Raw genomic sequence first — 19,330 nt, forward strand, 5'->3', positions numbered from 1 at the left:
AAGGTGCGAGCTATAATTGAGCCTAATGTTTGCTCTCAAAATAATGATCATTTTTATACTACGCATGCAGTGATATTTTAGATGAATTTTGTATATGGTTAAACTGTATGTAAGGGAAATGTTAGTTAGTAAATCTCACTTAATTTCTCTTAGGGAACTTTATGAGAAACATCCTTTTAATAAGAACTGAAGGCATACATTCCCCCTGGATCCATCAATATCTCTGTTGTATGCACATTTAACCTTCCCGATGAATTCTCAGCTGATCTATTTGGTTTACTCGTGTTCGGCTTATCTCTTGCTCTCTTTCTCTCTCTGTCGGTGAGGATGATTTGTCTAGTTGAAGCCAGCCTCTTCACCGGAGGCTCATTGTGAACTTCAGAACACATCAGAAATCAGAGCCAGGCGCCGTCCACTCTCATAACGTCAACTCAGCAAGAGAACACGCACCAGCAGCGCAGAAACACACTCGCACACGCGCGCACACACTCGCGCATATCCATACATGCTCAGACTGGCTCTTGAACGGGAGTAAACGCATAAGCGTGCATGCATGTACGCATAAATCACCCGCACATGGTGATTTAAGTCATCTTTCCACTACTGTAATGCTTACAGCAGTATGTCGAAGTTAAATTAACAGATATGATTTAGTGCTCAGCGTACGTCACAAATTGTGTAGCCGGTGTTACTGTACGCTACATGTACAATATTTCAGTGACATCTATTACTTTTTTTTTAAGCAAAGCTGCTTTGCATTTGTTAAACAATGATGACAGTCACAGTGTGGCAATCTGACTGATAAAATCAACGTGGCCTTGTCAGAAAATGTACAGCCTTCTGTAGACTGTTGTGGTGTTTAATTTGATTTGGTTCATTAAAAATGTGTCATAATTTAATTTAATTTAATTTCAATAGTGGTTTAAACTGAATAAAAATGATGGAACAATCTAGTGCAGCATATATAAATATATATATATGTATATATGTATATATATATATATATGTGTCTATTTTTTTCTTTTTTTCAATATTACTATTTAAGTTAGATTTTTTTTACTTTAATTACATTTTTTTATTATGTTTTAGTTTTTTATTTCCTGTTATTAGTTTTAATAATAATTTTATTATATATTTTATTTAATTTTATTTCAGCTTTATTTCAATTAACAAAATGTGTTTAATAGTTTTAGTTAATGATAATCATATTCCAGTGTGTGACAAATAAATTTGAAATAATATCAACAATAACATTTAACATCTCTTATGTGATTTTTTATTTGATTGGATGCTCAAGATTTAAGATATTTCACACAAAGTTGAGCTAAAACTAGAAAATAATAGAATTTTTTTTCAAGATCAAGGTCAGGAGACAGTGTATTGACAGGTCGAAATATTTCTAAATATGCACATCAAGTTATAACAGAAAAAGGATGAATGTTCTTTGAATGTTCAAAACACCAGCTTTTTTTATGTTCTAAAAACGTTTTTTTTCCTGGTTATGCAAACGTTAGGGGAACATTCCACTTTACAAACATGGGATTGTTTGATTGACAATCTGAAACCATTAAAGAATTTTTAAAAAATGTTAGATGAATGATAATCGGCTAGTGTACTTTATGTTCTTTCAGAAACAGGTGTGGAGTCTCAGATAAACGTAACTATTTCAGTTATATAAATTGCAAAACAATCTTTTTAAAATCTCTACTAGTATTTTTTTTTACTAAACTAGTTTACTAGTTTTTACTAGTAAAATTCCTGTTTTTCAGTACAAATTTAATAAAGCAAGGGAAAAGATTAATATATATATATATATATATATATATATATATATATATATATATATAATATATATATATATATATATATATATATATATATATATATATATATATATATATATATATATATATATATATATATTAAACCATGCATAAAACGTTCAGAACACCGCAAAACAATGATTAATTAACGGGGTGTTTTTGTCTTGTTTTGTCTTGTTATATATATATATATTATATATATATATATATATATATATATATATATATATATATATATATATATATATATATATATATTGCAATGCTGTCAACTTATGATTTATAACTTGTGTTTGTGTTGTTCTTCATTTGTTGCTTTAGACGTGTCTGCTCAATGAATAAATGTTGAATGTACTTTACACTGATGAATGACATACACTCTCCTTTTTTTCATTTAGCAGATCGGAATGAGAAACAAACCCCATGACCTTGATGTTGCTGGCATCACGCTTTTACGTGTGAGCTCCAGGAACTCAAGCCTTTGAGCCACGCACACACAAAACGGATCATTCTGACAGCAATGTTAATAAGTACTTCTTCATTTTAATGAAGACGGGAGGTCATGGATAATCCTTTTCGACACAGTGACGGGCTGCCAGAGAGACATGAAGATGAGCCGAGATGTTCATGTTCATGACGGCGGATGAGCTTCCTGTTCCGTCTTACACAATCACGCACAATGATCAAAGAAACATCTCTGACATTGGGAATAGTGATATTTACAAGAAAAGATACATTAAAGGGGTGGTTCCGTGGTATTTTTCTAGGCTTGGTTGTGTTTATGGGGCGCAGTATAACCTGTCTTAATACTTCTTTTTTTTTAAACGTCGTATTTTTCTTATATTTGACCTTTATTCCTCACCGCTGTCTCCACTGTCCTTTGAACGGCTCGTTTGATTCCTGCTTCTATAAAGCCGATCCCTCCGAAAAACGCAATGGTCTTAGATTGGTTAGATGGCCAAATGTAGTTTCATGTATTTTTATTGGCTGAAGTGCCAAGCACAGGTTGTCCGGAAACGCCACGCCCCTTACCATTACGGGCAGAAGTCACATCTGCGGAGACCATAGACCGTAAAAAAATATGGACGACTCGACATCATCTGTTTCCGCTTGCCCGAGTTGAAGCTTTCAGGTGGCCTGCACGGCGCTGACATCTTGGGACCGAGTCTGCGCAGTAGCGATTTCGTGACCGGAGTTGCGCAGTAGAGAGCAGGAAGTAGAGCAGGAAGTACAGCTGCGATATCAAAAGCCCGCCCACACTCTCACAGATGCAGAAGAATTAATTATGTTGGTGTGATATAAACAGTTATGGAAATGTAGAAATTAAAGCTAAAGCTCCAATATGCTCCCAAAAATCCTGAAAAAAGTCTGTTAGAGCCTCAGTGACAACTTCACTCAGAGAAGCCGTCGATCTCAGTTGTCAATCATGACGTCACACACCCCGTTTTTATAGCATCAAATAACCAACTAAAACTAAACTTATTTAAAAAACAAACCTTTGAAATGAAATCATCGTGATGATAATTGCCTTCAGTGACATAAACTAACTTTAGGGGGAAAATATTTGAAGTGTAATTTTATTGTTTTGTTTGCCTCGCGTCCATTAGACAAAACAGAGGGGCGGCTATACTGGGACCGGTCACCGGGGGGCGATCGAGGCGAGAAAGCTTCAGTTTCTGAGAGGGGTGCTGCAGGCTTGGCGGAGACTAGCAAGGGTTTATGATGTCACCAACCCGGGAAGAAGCTCGTTGTAGTCCAAACCGGCCATTTTTGTAGGCAATAAACTGCCATAACTTTAAGGGTGCGTTCACACTTGTCATGTTTGGTTCGATTAAAATGAACCCTGGTGCGGTTGCTCGGTTGGTGCGGTTCATTTGAACATATGTGAACGCTGCCATCCGAACCCTGGTGCGCACCAAACAAGCGGACCGAGACCGCTAAAAAGATGGGTCTCGGTCCGCTACCAAACGAACTCTGGTGCGGTTCGATTGATATATGAACGCAACACGGACCAAATACATGTAAACGGACCAAAAACCGGACGTAACAAGATGCGACACATAATGCAGCTGATTTGACGACGCGGAAAGATCGGTGTGTCCAAAATGAGTAACTAAGTGCCTAATCAATATTTGGTCAGACGAGCATGTTTCGAAAATGCTAGAAAAAACACACAAAAAGCATACCTGGCTCTTCTCATTAAAGTTCCTGTGTTGCCCATTATTAGCAGGTACAGACGACACAACGGCCGTCTCTGTTCTGCACAACGGAGGAAATCCTGCTGCTGTTTTTAATGTTTTGAACATTTTATGAGCTCTTCATGAGTTCTCAGCGGGTAAAAATAATGCCACATGTACACGCATAAAATGATCGCGTTTAATCCAGCACACAGCGTTGAACATTTCATGAGCTCTTCATGAGTTCTCTGGTAAAAAAATAATGCCATATGTGTTACATGCATAAAATGATCGCGTTTAATCCAGCACACAGCGTTTTTTTGAATGTTGTGAACATTTCATGAGCTCTTCATGAGTTCTCTGGTAAAAAATAATGCCATATGTACACGCATAAAATGCCCGCGCGTGTAATCAGCTCACAGCATTGTTTTGAATGTTCGGTAAGCAGCTCCTACGTCATATAAGCCGACCAATCAGGTTGTGAGCGTCTCCCTGTGCCTTTGGTTCGGTAACTTTAGGTTCGGTGTTAAAAATGCCCGTGTGAACGCTAAGCGGACCAGGACTATTATGTTTGTTTTTGTTTTTTGGTCCGGACCAAACGAACCAAACGAACCGAACTACAAGTGTGAACGCACCCTAAAAGACAATATCTCCGTTTGCATTGAACTTTCAGTGCTGTAACTTGCAGATACTGTTTTTGCTCAAACAGCAACATTACACACTCACTAAAGTTAAAAAAGTAAAATCGCATGCAACCACCCCTTTAAAGGGTTAGTTCACCCAAAAATTAAAATGATACCATCATTTACTCACCCTGGATTGTGAGCAGAAGCACAAGTCTTCTCGATCATTTGAATATACTACAGGGTTTCTACTGATACAAAGCCATATGCTAATCGCTGAAGTAACCCTTTAAGCCAAACACCCTCAGAGTGATATTATAAAATATCCTGGCTCTTCCAAGCTTTATAATGGGAGTGAATAGTACCTTAGATTTTGAAGCCCAATAAAGCACATCCATTCATCAAAAATGAATCTATACGACTCCAGGGTGTTAATAAAGAAAACTATTATTTTTGAGGCATGACGGAAGATGTAGGAGTAGCGTAAGCTTAGGTGAGAATAGACAAACTAATAGGGCTGGGCAACAAACTCAAGCTCCTCTTCTCTTATATAGAAATCCTCCGACATTTCTCTTTAAAAATACTATTTTAGATTTCTAAATTGTGACGGGTGTTGTGTTTCATTGTTCGCCAATACGTCGTGCGTCGGGTCAGAGGTCACTCTTCTGCCAGAACCCGACTCGACATTACTGGAAGCCAGAGATTATAGTTTATATATAGTTTAAAGTTAAAAATATAGATATTTTTCGTACAAAACTACATTCATCTATTATAAAAGTATTCCACACAGCTCCAGGAGGTGAATAAAGGCCTTCTAAAGTGAATCGATGGGTTTGTGTATGAAAAATATCATATTTAAAACTTCATACCAGACCACTTTCCGTATTTAATGCAATTTTACGTAGAAAGTGTAACGCCTCTCGGAGCGCCCCACTGTGGATTACTTTTATGATGGATGGATGCGCCTCCTGGGGCTTAAAAATCTACGGTACCATTCACTCCTATTGTAAAGCTTGTATTAACTAGGATATTCATTAATATAACTCTGATTGACACCTAAGGATGGCTCGAGGGTGAGGATGAAATCTATTTTTGGGTGAACTAACCCTTTAAATATGAAAATCACGAATATCCCGATAACTAGATTTTAACATTATCTGAAGAAAATGTGAGCGCTGATCTGCTGGAAAGTATTGAATAGGTTATTCGCTTTAATACACATTTTATGTTGGTTTCTCAAAAGGGAGGCGGATTTAAGCGCAGAATTAGATATTTCTCTTGAAATATTAATTCACTTTCTTTTAAGAGCATCAAAAATGTAGCAGCTCTTCAGAAGTGTTGTTCTTTTCCACATCCGAATGTCTCATTAGCTCTGGTTTCGCTCTGCCTTTCTCTCCGCTTGACCCTTCACTCTCACCTGCCGTACCCGAGTGTCAATTACTCACCTCGGGTAACCCGCGACGCGTCGGGTGGCACTGTGTTTTGGTGTTATGAAGACTTGTGCTAAAAACAAATAGATGTTCCTAGTAAATGTTTTATAAAAGCACCTGAATGCATGTTTCCTTAACGCGGAAAAGAAAATCCCAAATGGGATCTTTTGAATATTGCAAGAATTTCACATAGTGAGCAATAAGACTAAATGGAAAGCAAATGTAGACTTGTAGTTTTGTCATTATTTGCTCAATTTAATACCTTTTCAAGCTCACAGAACACAAAAAAAAATATTTAGAAAAATGTCTCAGCTCTCCTCCATACAATGACGGTGAATGGGGACAAAAAGCACCATAAAACGGCTTTTTTTGTTTTGTTTTATGCTCGTTCGCAAATTCGGTTTGGTACAAATACACTCGAGAATCAATGATGTGATGTCAAACCTACCATTATTTGAGTGTAGTGTATAAATAGCACACAGGCACACTTTGGTGTTTTAGCCGTTTTTGGAGCTCGATAGCCCCCATGCAGATTTTGGCGTTTCAGATTTGATTTTTTCCACGTTTAAATGATCTGAGCTGCTATCCAAATATTTTTTGTATATGCCCAATACTTACACTGTATTTTGACAACTGTTAATACTTATGAACTTACCTATGAACTGCAATATAATGTTGATCCATTTGTTTACATCAAATTCATCCTTGAAAGGGGACATCATTTTATGCCCCTTTTCACAAGATGTAAGATAAGTCTCTGGTGAACCCAGAAGGTGTCTGTGAAGTTTTAACTCATTATACCCCCCCAGATCATTTATTACTGCTTGTCAAATGTGCTCCTATTTGGGTGTGTGCAAAAATCCAGTTTTTGTGTGTGTCCCTTTAAATGCAAATGAGCTGCTGCTCTCCGCCCCCCTTTCCAGCGGCTCCTTTACATGAGCTTTGAAATGGATGCAATGTCAACGACAACACTAATCTCACTCAGCCAAAATATTAGAAATAACCAGTTGTGGAGTGCAGAACCGGAACCGGGGTCGGACACAGATGAGAGACTCAGGAAGAGGTTGCAACTTTTAGACTGCACCTGGATGTTAGTGGTTAGTGGGATACATTTAGTTAGTTGTTGTGGAGCTACGTTGATTCAGCTCATTGACTAGCGTTTACTATCATGTTAATCTACAAATTGTTATAAGCCGCGTTTCCATTACAGATTTGCGGAAGACTTTTGCGATATTTCTTAAATGTCGATAAAAAACTATTGTGAAATGACAGCGTTTCCATAGCCGCAGTTATGCGACTAAAACGTATTATTTTCCTCTCGCGGTAGGTCATTCCAAAATGAGGGCACTTGGTAGGTTTGTATATCCCATCCACCGCACTAGCCATTATTTTTATTGGAAGGAGACGTGTGTACGCGCGCGCACCATTCCGCGAGAAGAGCCCATATGGCCCGCACAAGGTCATTCCTCTCTGTTGACATCAAGCGGACCCTTACTCGAAAAAAACTTTCCGAAACTTGTGAGAAATCAGACATAGTATTTTTGACACAGAAATACTCCATCAAACGTCCAACTTAGTGTTTGAAACTTTGTCCATGTTTAGGATGGGAATCCAAATCTTTAACAGTGTAAAAAGCTCAGTATGCATGAAACAGCATTTCACCCCCCCCCCCCCCTTTAAACTATGTTATTCCCTTAACTAAGACGAGTTCATAAATCCCTCTCTCGTCTCAGTGCGTGCACTTAATCGCTCTGACGCGCGGTGACGATCTGATAGCATTTGGCTTAGCCCACTTAGCCCAGTTCATTCATTATGGTACCAAACAGAGATCAAGTAAGAAGTGACCAAACATCTCTACGTTTTCCCTATTTAAAAACAGTTACACCAATAGTTGAACGATCAAGTATGAGGACACAATAAAACGTGGCGATTTTAGTGGGTTAAAATGGAACTATAATATATGGCAGAATAGTGCTTTTGAGATTACTTCCGACTCGGCGCAGAAAAAAGTCCCGGCTGAAACAGCCTCCCTCACATCTCTCCCTCCCCCCTATTGACAGAAAAGAGAGGGTGAGGGGGAGATGTGAGGGAGGATTTTTCAGGCATGACTTTTTACTGTAAAGTAAACATAAAGTAAACATTATTGTCTTATTTTTCGGAATTTTTTTTTTACAATTAAGAGAGTTTTTACTTAAAATAAGCCAAATAATCTGCCAATGGGGTAAGTAAAATAATGTTGGTTTAACATTATTTTACTTACCCCACTGGCAGATTATTTGGCTTATTTTAAGTAAAAACTCTCTTAATTTTTAGTTATTTTTTCCCCACAACAAAACATTTTTTTTTTTTGTCTACTTAAATACTTCTTGTTTTAAGAATTTTTAGATGTTTGGACTAGAAACAAGACAAAAATACCAAGTAAGAAAAGCATTTTTTTGCAGTGACCCTTTTGATGGTTCCAAATACGTAGCGCTGATAGAACCTTTTAATGTTCTATAGAACCTTTTCTTCTAAGAGTGTGTGAAATCTACTCCCAAATTGTCTATAGGACCATTAAGATTTTGTGGAATTTAATTTTGATTCATTTGAATTCCTTTTTTATTATTTAAGTTTTTCTATCATAAATGTATTTTAAATAATCTAGTAATCTACATAAATAATTTTATGATTTCATCTTTTTCTTCTGATTTTCAGGTGAAATGTGACCTGAACATCCTCACGATCACCTTTTAATTTCTCCTTAGGTGAGATCTCAATGAAATCTCCTGAACGATCAAGCTCTGAGCAATAACGTGTTCCTTCGGGATGTGCCGAGAAAGGAATTTCAAGGTCTATTCTCGAATACACAGACCGAGAAAGGCTTAGAAATTCTGCATTTCCTCCCCTGCAATCCATGGGCGAATAAAAACACACACACTGGCTTCTATAAATAGAGCAGACTTTGAGAGTGTGAAGACAGAAATGACGTGGAATTTACGACACAGCTTGTATCGCTTTCACAGATCCTCTTTTTGCTCATCTATTTAAGCCTGGTTCTTTCAACTATCCCTCCGTTTGCCTTCAGCCCTCCCTCTTGTTCTGTATCCCCCCCCCCCCCAGACCCTTGCAAGGTCAGTGTGACCCAAGTGGGACGGAGAGGGAGGGCGGGAGCGACTGAATGCTCCGGAAAAAGCCCAAAGAATGAGCGCAAATGGAGCCAAGAGAGAGTGAGAGGAAGAGCTAAAGTGGTTCTGCATCACCTGCCTCCAAACACTGAGTGTTGTGTCTTTCTTACATAACATACTACATAAAGGTCCCTCGTGCTTCACCTTTATCATCCTCCTTGCACCTTAATATCCTCATCTCCCGTATCCCTCCATCCCAGTTTGGTTCCAACAGAGAGGAAGGATGCAAAAGACTTGACAAAGAGTGACAGAATGTGATTTAGTCAGAAGCAGCGGCGTATCTCCGGCTCCAGCCAGAGAGCCTGATACGGGCAGCCCCTGCTGGCAGAGCAAGGGCATCGATCTGAAATCTCACCGTGAAAACAATCATGCACAAAATTGTGCTTTTGATGTACGCTGCACATCTCCAAAAGTGGGTTAGTGGCATAATTTGTTATTAGTGAACGCAAGTCAGGTCAAGTTATGCCAGCATTAGGATATTAATCTCTTCTGCCGAGAGAGAGAGAGAGAGAGAGAGAGAGAGAGAGAGAGAGAGAGAGAGAGAGAGAGAGAGAGAGAGAGAGAGAGAAAGAGGGAGAGGGGGGGGGGTGATATTGTGAGCAGAAGCACAAGTCTTCTGCGACACACAGCGGCTGAAAAGAATCTGACAAGGACGCTCAGGATGATAAATTCTGTAAAAAATATATTGCTCATATAGTTCATTTCAAATAATGTATCAGCTAATGTTAGCAAATTAGACCTTATTGTAAAGTGTTAAAGGGATAATGTAGATAAAATGTACATTTTGTCATTACTTAGTAGTTTGCACCCCTATGAGATTATTTTTCTGTTGAACATTAGAAGATATTAGAGAAAAAAAATACTATTGAAGTCAATGGCTACCGTCAACTGTCAGGTTACCAACATTCATCAAAATATAGAAGAAAGAAACTCATACAGCTTTGGAATAACATGAGCGGGAGGAAATGATGATGAACTTTTCAGTTTTTGGTGAACTATCCCTTTAAGGTACTGCAAAGAAATTACTGAGGGCACACATTTGTAACATTAAAAAAACAAATGAGCAATCTTTTCTTTAAAAAAAGGGGAAAAGATGAATGTTGCACACTATAGAGCCTGTAGGAGGTAAAGTAACAAAAGTATTTTTCGGATGCCATATCAATCAGCAACAATAAACCTGCTTATAGAAAGTTATTTTATCCACAATGGTATAATAGTACAAATCATTATATTATATTATGGAACTGTAAATGTTTGGAATATGTAGGTCAATATTACGGTAATGTGTGGTGAAAATAAGTAGCAACATCAAAGCTTTCTGCATCTGAACACAGCAGAAAATATCATATGAAAGCCATAAACCTGTTTTCTCATACCATTTTACAGAATATAAATCTACGATTCATTAAGTTATATCAACGAAAACTGTGATAAAAACTTAATTAAAAAAATGTAATCATTATAAAAAGACAGGTGAAGTAAGCTTTCGGTTATTTAAGATTAGTTATGGTAAAATAATCTTTTTGTTTTTTTTACATTCTCTGATTTAGTTTTATATTAATCAATAATTTTCTTTACATTTCTTCCACATTTTGTGTTGCAGCTACTTTAATATGTTTAGCATGCTTATTCTTTAGTACACTCTAAAAAAAACGGTGCTCTATAGTACTAAAAGGGGTTCTTTGGCTTGTAATCCCAGGGGAACCGCTTTAAGTGCTGTACAGAACAAAATCTTGGTGATTCAGTGGTTCTTCACCAGTTCTTTGGGATGAATGAGGTGCTATATCGCCCCGTTACCATATACAGAACCTGACAAGCCCCTGTATGGTTCTTCAGCGTTTCTTTGGGGTGCTCCAAGCGGGATTCGAACCCCGGTCTGCCGGCATGAGTGTCTGACGCTCTAACAAGGAGGCTAAAGGCTGCAACCTCTAGCGTCAGTCGCTAGAGCGTCTCTTGAGTTCAGAGGAGTGAGGTTTACTCGCATGGCCTCTGTTACATGTGCTTCATATCTCTTTATGCTATTAACAATTAACCTTTTTTGTGTGCAAAATATAATTTGTTAATGTGACTGCGCCTTAACTGCTCATGTTGCAAATCATTATGGATAGGTGCTATCTGTTCTCACCTTCTCAGGCCCTGTTTACATCTGATTTTAAAATGCGTTTTGGTCGGTCGGATCACAAGTGGATGACGCTTTCGTAGTGTAAACTCTCATGTGGTCGAATGTGTTCGAACAGCCACAAAAGACCACCTACTCTCCGCCTACTGACCCAATGCATAAATATAGGAAGTGCTCTAACCAGTTGGCTGAAGATCCAAGTTTGTTTTGAAGACGAAAAACTTCCCAAGCACAACACACTCACGGTGTTTGCCGTGGTCTTGCGACTTTCAGAACAGAAACGAAAGCTGCTGCTCTCCGTGTGTTTTTCCTCCATCCTCTTCAGGCACGTTCATGTGAAAAGAAGCTCATGTATGGGTTTTTTCAGATGTTTCAAACAATCTGAAAAAATAAAATAAAAAATACATTTACCTGCCCATAGACCCTCCCCTTGAAGAAATCAGGACAGAAGTGGTTGAAAGTGGACAAAAGAGATTAAAATACCAGGTGTATTTTAGTAAAGTCGGCATGGAGTGGAAGTTGCGATACTTTTTTCTTCCCTATTGTGATGTATAAGTGAAACGACTTCTCGAACAAGGAAAAAATGTAGGATGAGACTTGATTTTGTCCATCGGGAATTGATTGGATGTTTGTGGATTGCAATTGAAGTTATCCTGTCCTTAATAAATTCTTCATGTAGATATGGATCTAAATGAAACTTTTAAGGAGCCTTCTTTTAAGAGTGAAGGCACTGCTTGCCTATTTAAAACGCTGGTTGATTTTAGAGTTAAAATCACATTTATCAATTAGTGAAACACTGATGATCACTAATGTGCAAACATATGTGACTACATATTTTGTCATATACATTAGATCAGTCTCGGCAGGGTGATGAGCTGCGCTCGAATCCTCTCTCCATTTTCACGGTGTCAGGTAGCTAATGGATTTGAATTTTTTTCACTCCAGCACAAAAGACAGCTTTCCCCTCTCCTCTCTAATCAGGTCTTGAGCTGCTATATTTAGCGCCTGCTGGCGGAGAATGATTTCTGTAGGGATTGTATGCAGGCCTTGATGTTACATAAGGAAATATGAAACACGGCATTTGAGGAATATCAATCCACTACGAGGGAAAAAATAGGCATGGCGGCGCTATAAATACAGCCGCGTTTCCGTTCACATTAAGATGCAAGGCTTTTCTGGGTACGAGCTGAGCTCATGTGTGCTCGAACATATTGTACGGCATCGCAGTCGCGTGTCCCGTCAGTCAGGGATGAATGTTCTCACGAGAAATGCGTATGATTTTTAACTTTTGCACAGGTCTTACACTGAAGAGTTGTGACAAAATGACTGTGTGACATTTACAAGCCAAAGACTAATGATGTCTGGGAGGCACTTGAAACCGAGGAAAAGTGTCAAAACTAGGACCCACTCAGCCTGGTTCCTGGCTGAATCTCGAGTTTCTGACTAAAAAAGCTGACGCTTGGTGTCAGAAAATGCTTCTTGTGGTGCCATCGGAGGTGTTGTTCAAAAATAGGCTTTGTGGTAACAATGCAATTTCTGTTGTACCTGTACTACATTTATAATGATTGATCAAATACGTATTCAAGTCCAAAACTGTGCTGATTATAATGACACTGCGGAATGGGCTCATAAGCTCCCTTCTCTTCATATAAAAAAATGATACAAATCACTTTCATTTAAAATGTTTTTCAGTGTTATGTTTCATTCCAGCACAGTTACAGATTAATAAAGGGTTTCTGTTTTTAGCTTGGCTATAATTTTTGAAAATATACTCACATGTCAAAAATCAACATTTTAAGTGCTTTTTCGAAATGTTCACAAATAGGCCAAATTGTCTTTTTCTTTAAATCGAATAATGCCAACAGGTTTGTTTGAGAGTTAGGTTTAAGGTAGCAAATATCATTATATGAAAACCATTGCATTCTTAATAAATAAGGTCTGTTAGTGTGCCAGTATTGTACATTTGTCCACAAAAGTTGCCAACTAAATCTGACGAAACCACACTTTGATAATGTTCTTGAAGCTAAAAAAAATATTTAGAATTTAACTAAAAATTATGTTTCAGCTCAAAGTTTTTGAAACATTGCTATTTAATATTTTAAAAAATGCGAGCTACAACATTTGCTTTTCTTTTTATTATTTTGTCCTTCATATGGAGCCCCTAAGTATTTTATTCTTTGTATTTTAGTCTATACGTGTGTACAGCACTTTGTTAAGCACTAGTTGTTTTAAAAAAGTGCTTTATAAATAAATTTTACTTTGCTTTGCTAAGGGGACTCAAATATGAAATGGGGTGGGGGGGGTGTATCTTTAATTCTCTCGCAAAACATTTCCGTTCCCCTAAGAAATTAGCAAAAGCACTGAAATACAATATTCAGTCATGAAACTCTAGATGAAGCAGGCTAATAGGTCCTTAACTCTGGCTGCGTTTACATTGCAAGTTTTAATGCACAGATCCAATCTTTTGACCAAATCCGATTTTTTTGGCATGTCTGTTTAAATTCACTTTAGAAAAGATCTGTGTTTACATTAATTCCCATTGATTGTTGGTGACTGCTTTACTATGCATATGGTAGACCCTCTAGTTTTTAATGTTTGTTATTAAAATTAATTATATAATTCATGTTGGGTGGCTATGATTATTTGCCAGCATGGACAAGATAACGGCTTTCAGGGATTTATTGCAGTACAAAATCTGACAGAGTTACGGATATAGACCGAAAAATAACAATAATTTTTGTTCTACGGCTCATTAGATCTTCTGAAGGGAAATAAAGTAGTGCTGTAAGATTATTCATTTTGTGAATTAATTCAAATGAATTAACGGGAGAGGGAGCGTGCAGTTGAGTAGCAAATAGTGAAGCTTGTTGATTTGATTACAGCAAAGTTATCAGAACATTGCTGAGAAATATAATGTAGCTTTCAGAAGTGAAGATGTTTTATTTATAAAACTCATGAGGCAGAGGTTGAACATCAGCTCAATAATGTTTGTGTGCGCATGCACAATTTCTTTCCTTTATAAAGTTCCCACCTCAATTAATAAGCTGCGAGCGAGCACGTACAAGCACATCTGCTTCATAATACAACATTAAAAAGCTATCTTTGTGGGCAAACATATCACCCTCGCCTTAGGGTGTCTTGGAATTCAAAGAGGAATCGAATATTCAATATCTTCCTCATCTATAGACAGCTATTTAATTAACACTTTCAAGGTCCAGAAATGCAATAATTATCTTTAAAATAGTCCATGTGACTACAGTGATTCAACCTTAAAGCGATAGTTCACCCAAAAATAAAAATGTGATGTTTATCTGCTTACCCCCGGGGCATCCAAGATGTAGATGTGTTTGTTTCTTCGGTAGAACACAATAAAGATTTTTCCAACCGTTCCAACTGAGAACTCCAACCGTTGCTTGTATAATGCATGTCAATGGGGTGTATTTCTATGAAAGTCACTATGAGAGAAAAAAAAACACATAGACATACAAATCCATATTAAACCCTGTGGCTCGTGACGACACATTGATGTCTTAAGACAAGAAACGATCGGTTTGTGTGAGAAACCGAACCGTATTTATATATTTTTTTACCTCTCAAATACAAAACTATGTGCATCAGCCGTCCCCGCGCCTTCATTTCCTGCAAGTGAGGTCAAATGTACAAGCGTATATGGCGTATCTCAATGGGATACAAGTGACGGAAGTGATCTCTTGCGCGTATCTCTGGGCCATATCGTGTTAATTGACCATACTTGCAGGCAGTGAAGGCGCAGTGACGGCTGATGTACACAGTGTTGTATTTTAGAGGTAAAAAATTATATAAATACTGTTCGGTTTCTCAAACAAACCGATCGTTCCGTGTTTTAAGACATCAATGTGTTGTCACAAGCTGCAGGGTTTAATATGGATTCGTATGTCTGTGTGTTTTTTTTCTCTTAGCGATTTTCATAGAAATACACCCCACTGACATGCATTATACGAACAACGGTTAGAGTTAAAAATCTTCATTTGTGTTCTACTGAAGAAACAAACACACCTAAAGCTTGGATGCCTTGGGGGTAAAAACATCAAGTTTTCATTTTTGGGTGAACTATCCATATTTAATGTTATGAAGCGATGAGAATACTTTTTGTGTGCAAAAAACAAACAAACAATACGACTTCAAAAATTTCTTCACATCTGAGTCAGTCTCCTACGCTGTTGATGTAGTAAATAAAGTGCAGGACTTCCAATTTACGCCAGAGCTACACCAGCATGCTGGCTTACCATTGGCCGATGCTGTTCACATGAGCACTATGACGCATGCCAACACTGTCAGAAAAAAAGGTACATTGCTGTCACCGGGGCGGTACCCTAAGGTACAAAACTGAAAAGGTACTAATATGTACCTTTAAGGTACTAATGTGCACTCTTAAAGTACTGATATGTACCTTTTAAGGTACTAATATGTACCATTTAGGGGTGAGTAAGGTACAAAGATGTACCTTTTCACTTTTGTACCTTAGGGTACCGCCCCAGTTACAGCACTGTACCTCTTTTTCTGAGAGTAAATGATAAACCACCGTTCTGATGTTGAACCTGAAAGCACTGCATGTGTTTGCTACGTGAATAGCACAGGAGAATGCAAGGAAAAGAAAATGTGGTGGAATATTTTTGTTTGTTTTTTGTGCACTAAAAGTGTTATTATCATGTCATAAAATTAAGGTTGAATCACTGTAGACACATGGACTATTTTAAAGATGTCTTTACTAAATTTATGGACCTTGAAATTGGTAATCAAATTGCTGTCGGTCAGAAACCTCTCGTATTACATCAAACATATCTTCATTTGTGTTCCGAAGATGAACGAAGGTCTTACAGATTTGGAACAACATAAGGGTAGGTAATTAACGAGGGATTTTTTTGGGGTGAACTAACCCTTTAAGAGAAAGTAATTAAGAGAAAATAGTTAACGACAGCCTTAAAGTTCCTTATGTGCACCCTTAGGTTTTTTCTCGCAACCCATGTTTCACAAAGGCTACCCTTAACCTTATAACTGAGGGTTTTCTTAACTTAAGGGCTTCCATGCAACCGGGCCCTGGTATGTCCTCATTTAGATAGCTAGACAAATGTGTGCCCTTCTGTGTCTGTGACCTACTGAAGCTTTAACCTGAATTTGGAGGTGTTATTTCTGCGGCACATTAGAAGGATGGTTAGTTATTGTCCTTCAGAGAGATAAAGCAGCAGGAGGACGTGGTATAAAAATACAGTGAGGATGAGAATGATGAACATGTCATTGCTGATACAGGTCCCGCTGTAACACACACTTAAAAAGTAGTCAAAAATAGGGCCAATGTACTGCATTAATGTCAAGAAAAAATGTGTATTTATTTGACTCATATTTTGACTCACGCATTTAATTGTATTGTTTTATCGTTAAAGGAAATGTCTATAAACTTAACGGATCATGTCCTGGCAGAAAATTACCCACACAGTGCATTGCATAAAAGTGTATGGAAAATCTGTAGAGCCTCAATTAATACCACATGATTAAAAAATGATGAACAGGTTACACCATGTATGTCACTTTCAACCATGCGGTTACAGTTTCTACAACAGCTCGTTTCACTATGCATATCATTTACCCATTAGTCGTTTAACAGTCTGTGGCTGTAAGTGTGACAGTACAGGGTCAAATAAACCACGCTGACCACCATCTGAACTCTGAATTCAAACTGGCATCTCTGAGACTTCTGTTTCACTTAAATCTCCAAATCCTCATGCATAATTCACTTTTATCATTATCTGATCATAGAGAGATCATATCCCCAAAGACACATGCACTCTAGTTACACATTCAAAACATCTTCTATGAGGCACTGTGATGAATAATGAAGATTCATAACCCATCATTCAGCTGGGCAACATAGGATATAAGTTAGAACATTCAGTAATGATAGTTATATAGCTGACACTTTCTTCTAAAGTGACTTAAAACATATTACATTTTTGATTTGTCCTTGCACTAAATGCCCGAGACAACACTGTAAAAAAAAATATTATCGGTTTAACTTAAAAAAGTAAGTAAACTGGTTGCCTTAAATTTTTGAGTTTATTGAAATTAAAAATTTGAGTTGATACAATGAAGGAAATGTGTTTAATAGAAACTCTAAATATTGTTATATCTGAACCACATAAAATGTGCATTGTATTAACTCAATTTTTTTATTTCAATGAACTCAAAATTTTAAAGGCAACCAGGTCATTTATTTTTTGAATATATATATATATTTTTTTTACAGTGAACAACTCTAAAGCTGTCAAGCAGAAACATGGATTTCCGTTTAGTTCTGCATTGACCACCTGTTGAGATTATTTTATCATTTCAATTTTAATAATAATATTTTTTTAAACCTAATTTGGATGAACTGAATATAAACATCTATGAATGCCATAATCATTATGTTAAACAATTCCTAATTACGAGATTATTGACTCCAACATTCAATGATTTTATGGTGTTCCCAGCATGCACCAAGGCATAAATAATAATTATGGTTTGCAAGTTAAATTTACACTTGTTGATTTTGTTGTCACATTTATTGTGTTGATTCACAGTTACCCTTCTGCAGTGACATATTAAAAATACCTAAACTTTTTTATTAATAGTTTTATAGGCTGCATACAGCTTTTATCACCTCATATTTAAAGCTAAAAATGCTACTCTTCCATATATACATTTTAGCCAAATAATTAGCCTATGTAGGCTATGGAACACATGAGGTGAATCAGATAATATAACAATTCAAAAACTTTGAATTATTCGCTTTTGGGTTGAAACTTGCTCAGTTGTTGTTGTTGCCAGGTTACTGGTTCTGTATCATACGTATTGTAAGTCACTTTAGATACAGAAATCAGCTACATGACTTATTTATAGTTAGTGGTAGGCTATAGTACAGTAGTCGCCCTACCTGTCCAAAGACTGATTTGACTATGGGATGGAGGTCTGCATCGAGCGCGCCGCTGTACGCGCTCGCTTTCCCGGGGACGCGTTTGCTGCTGGGCTGAAGCGCTGGAGGTGGACTGGAGGTGAGGCTTTGATTCGAGCCCGTCAGATACTTGTCCTTTGTTTCAAAGAACAGCGCGGCTTCTTCCGAGCGTTTGGCTTGGGATGGAGTCGGCGAGGGCGTCCGGCTGGTGCGGGAATTCCCGTGGAGTTGGACCGGAGGGTCAATGGTGTGGTGGTGCCGTGACGGTTTGCGGTGTTCCAGTCCACCCTCCTGATGACATCCATCCTGACCGCGGTGATTCTGGATCTTCTCCCCTTTCCGTCCGTGTTTCGGTTGGCACAGGGGTCTGCGGGCGGTGGCATCGCACTCTTCGGTCCAGCACGAGTCCTCGCCGACGCCTCCCGTGTGCCTGTGACCATTGCGTTGACTCGCGGGGTCCGCGCGGACTCTCCGGTTCGTTTTGATGAGGGACGTGGTGGAATCGCTTTTTGGAAGCGAGGAGCTCATTTTGACACCCACAAACTCGTGAAGTTTTACAGTTCAGTCAGATGTAGCAGCAAGAGCCTGAATATCTGAACGTGTCGTTGGGCGGGTTGGGAATCTCACCGGTGAAAGCACAGTGAATGACTTTATAGAGCACGAGAGCATCGCACAGGTCGCTCGCGCAGAGTTTGGTCGGTCCCTCGTGACCCCATTGAGCGCGCGCTACCACAGAATTTCAGCAAGTGAATGTCTCTCGCTCGCTCTCCCTCTCTCGCTCTCACAGGATCAAAGTCACGTCAAACTGCCTCGTGAAGCCATTGAATTATAAAAGGCCGTCAAAATATTAATATCTGTGAGACGTGACTTCTGCGCAGGTGAATAGAAGTGACAGGAAAAAACGAGGATATATGTATTCAATCTTAACACGGTTATCTTTTCTTTAGGGAAGACTGGGGATTCTACATCAGTTTCACCTTAAAGACTAGACTAGGCTACAAGTAGCCTATGCTGTACGTAGTAACAT

General features: G+C 38.1%; 1 protein-coding gene across 1 annotated transcript in view; it reads right to left on the reverse strand.

Moving 5' to 3' along the window:
* cabp1b (calcium binding protein 1b) overlaps positions 1 to 19,093 on the reverse strand; it is a 43,785-nt gene extending 24,692 nt beyond the window's left edge. Inside the window, exon 1 of the mRNA XM_067433327.1 lies at positions 18,286 to 19,093. Coding sequence (XP_067289428.1) covers positions 18,286 to 18,831 — 546 coding nt within the window. The 5' untranslated portion in view covers positions 18,832 to 19,093. The remainder of the gene's footprint in view (positions 1 to 18,285) is intronic.
* Positions 19,094 to 19,330: the final 237 nt, after the last annotated feature.

Source organism: Pseudorasbora parva, chromosome 23 (assembly GCF_024679245.1).
Source record: "Pseudorasbora parva isolate DD20220531a chromosome 23, ASM2467924v1, whole genome shotgun sequence".
NCBI lineage: Eukaryota > Metazoa > Chordata > Actinopteri > Cypriniformes > Gobionidae > Pseudorasbora > Pseudorasbora parva.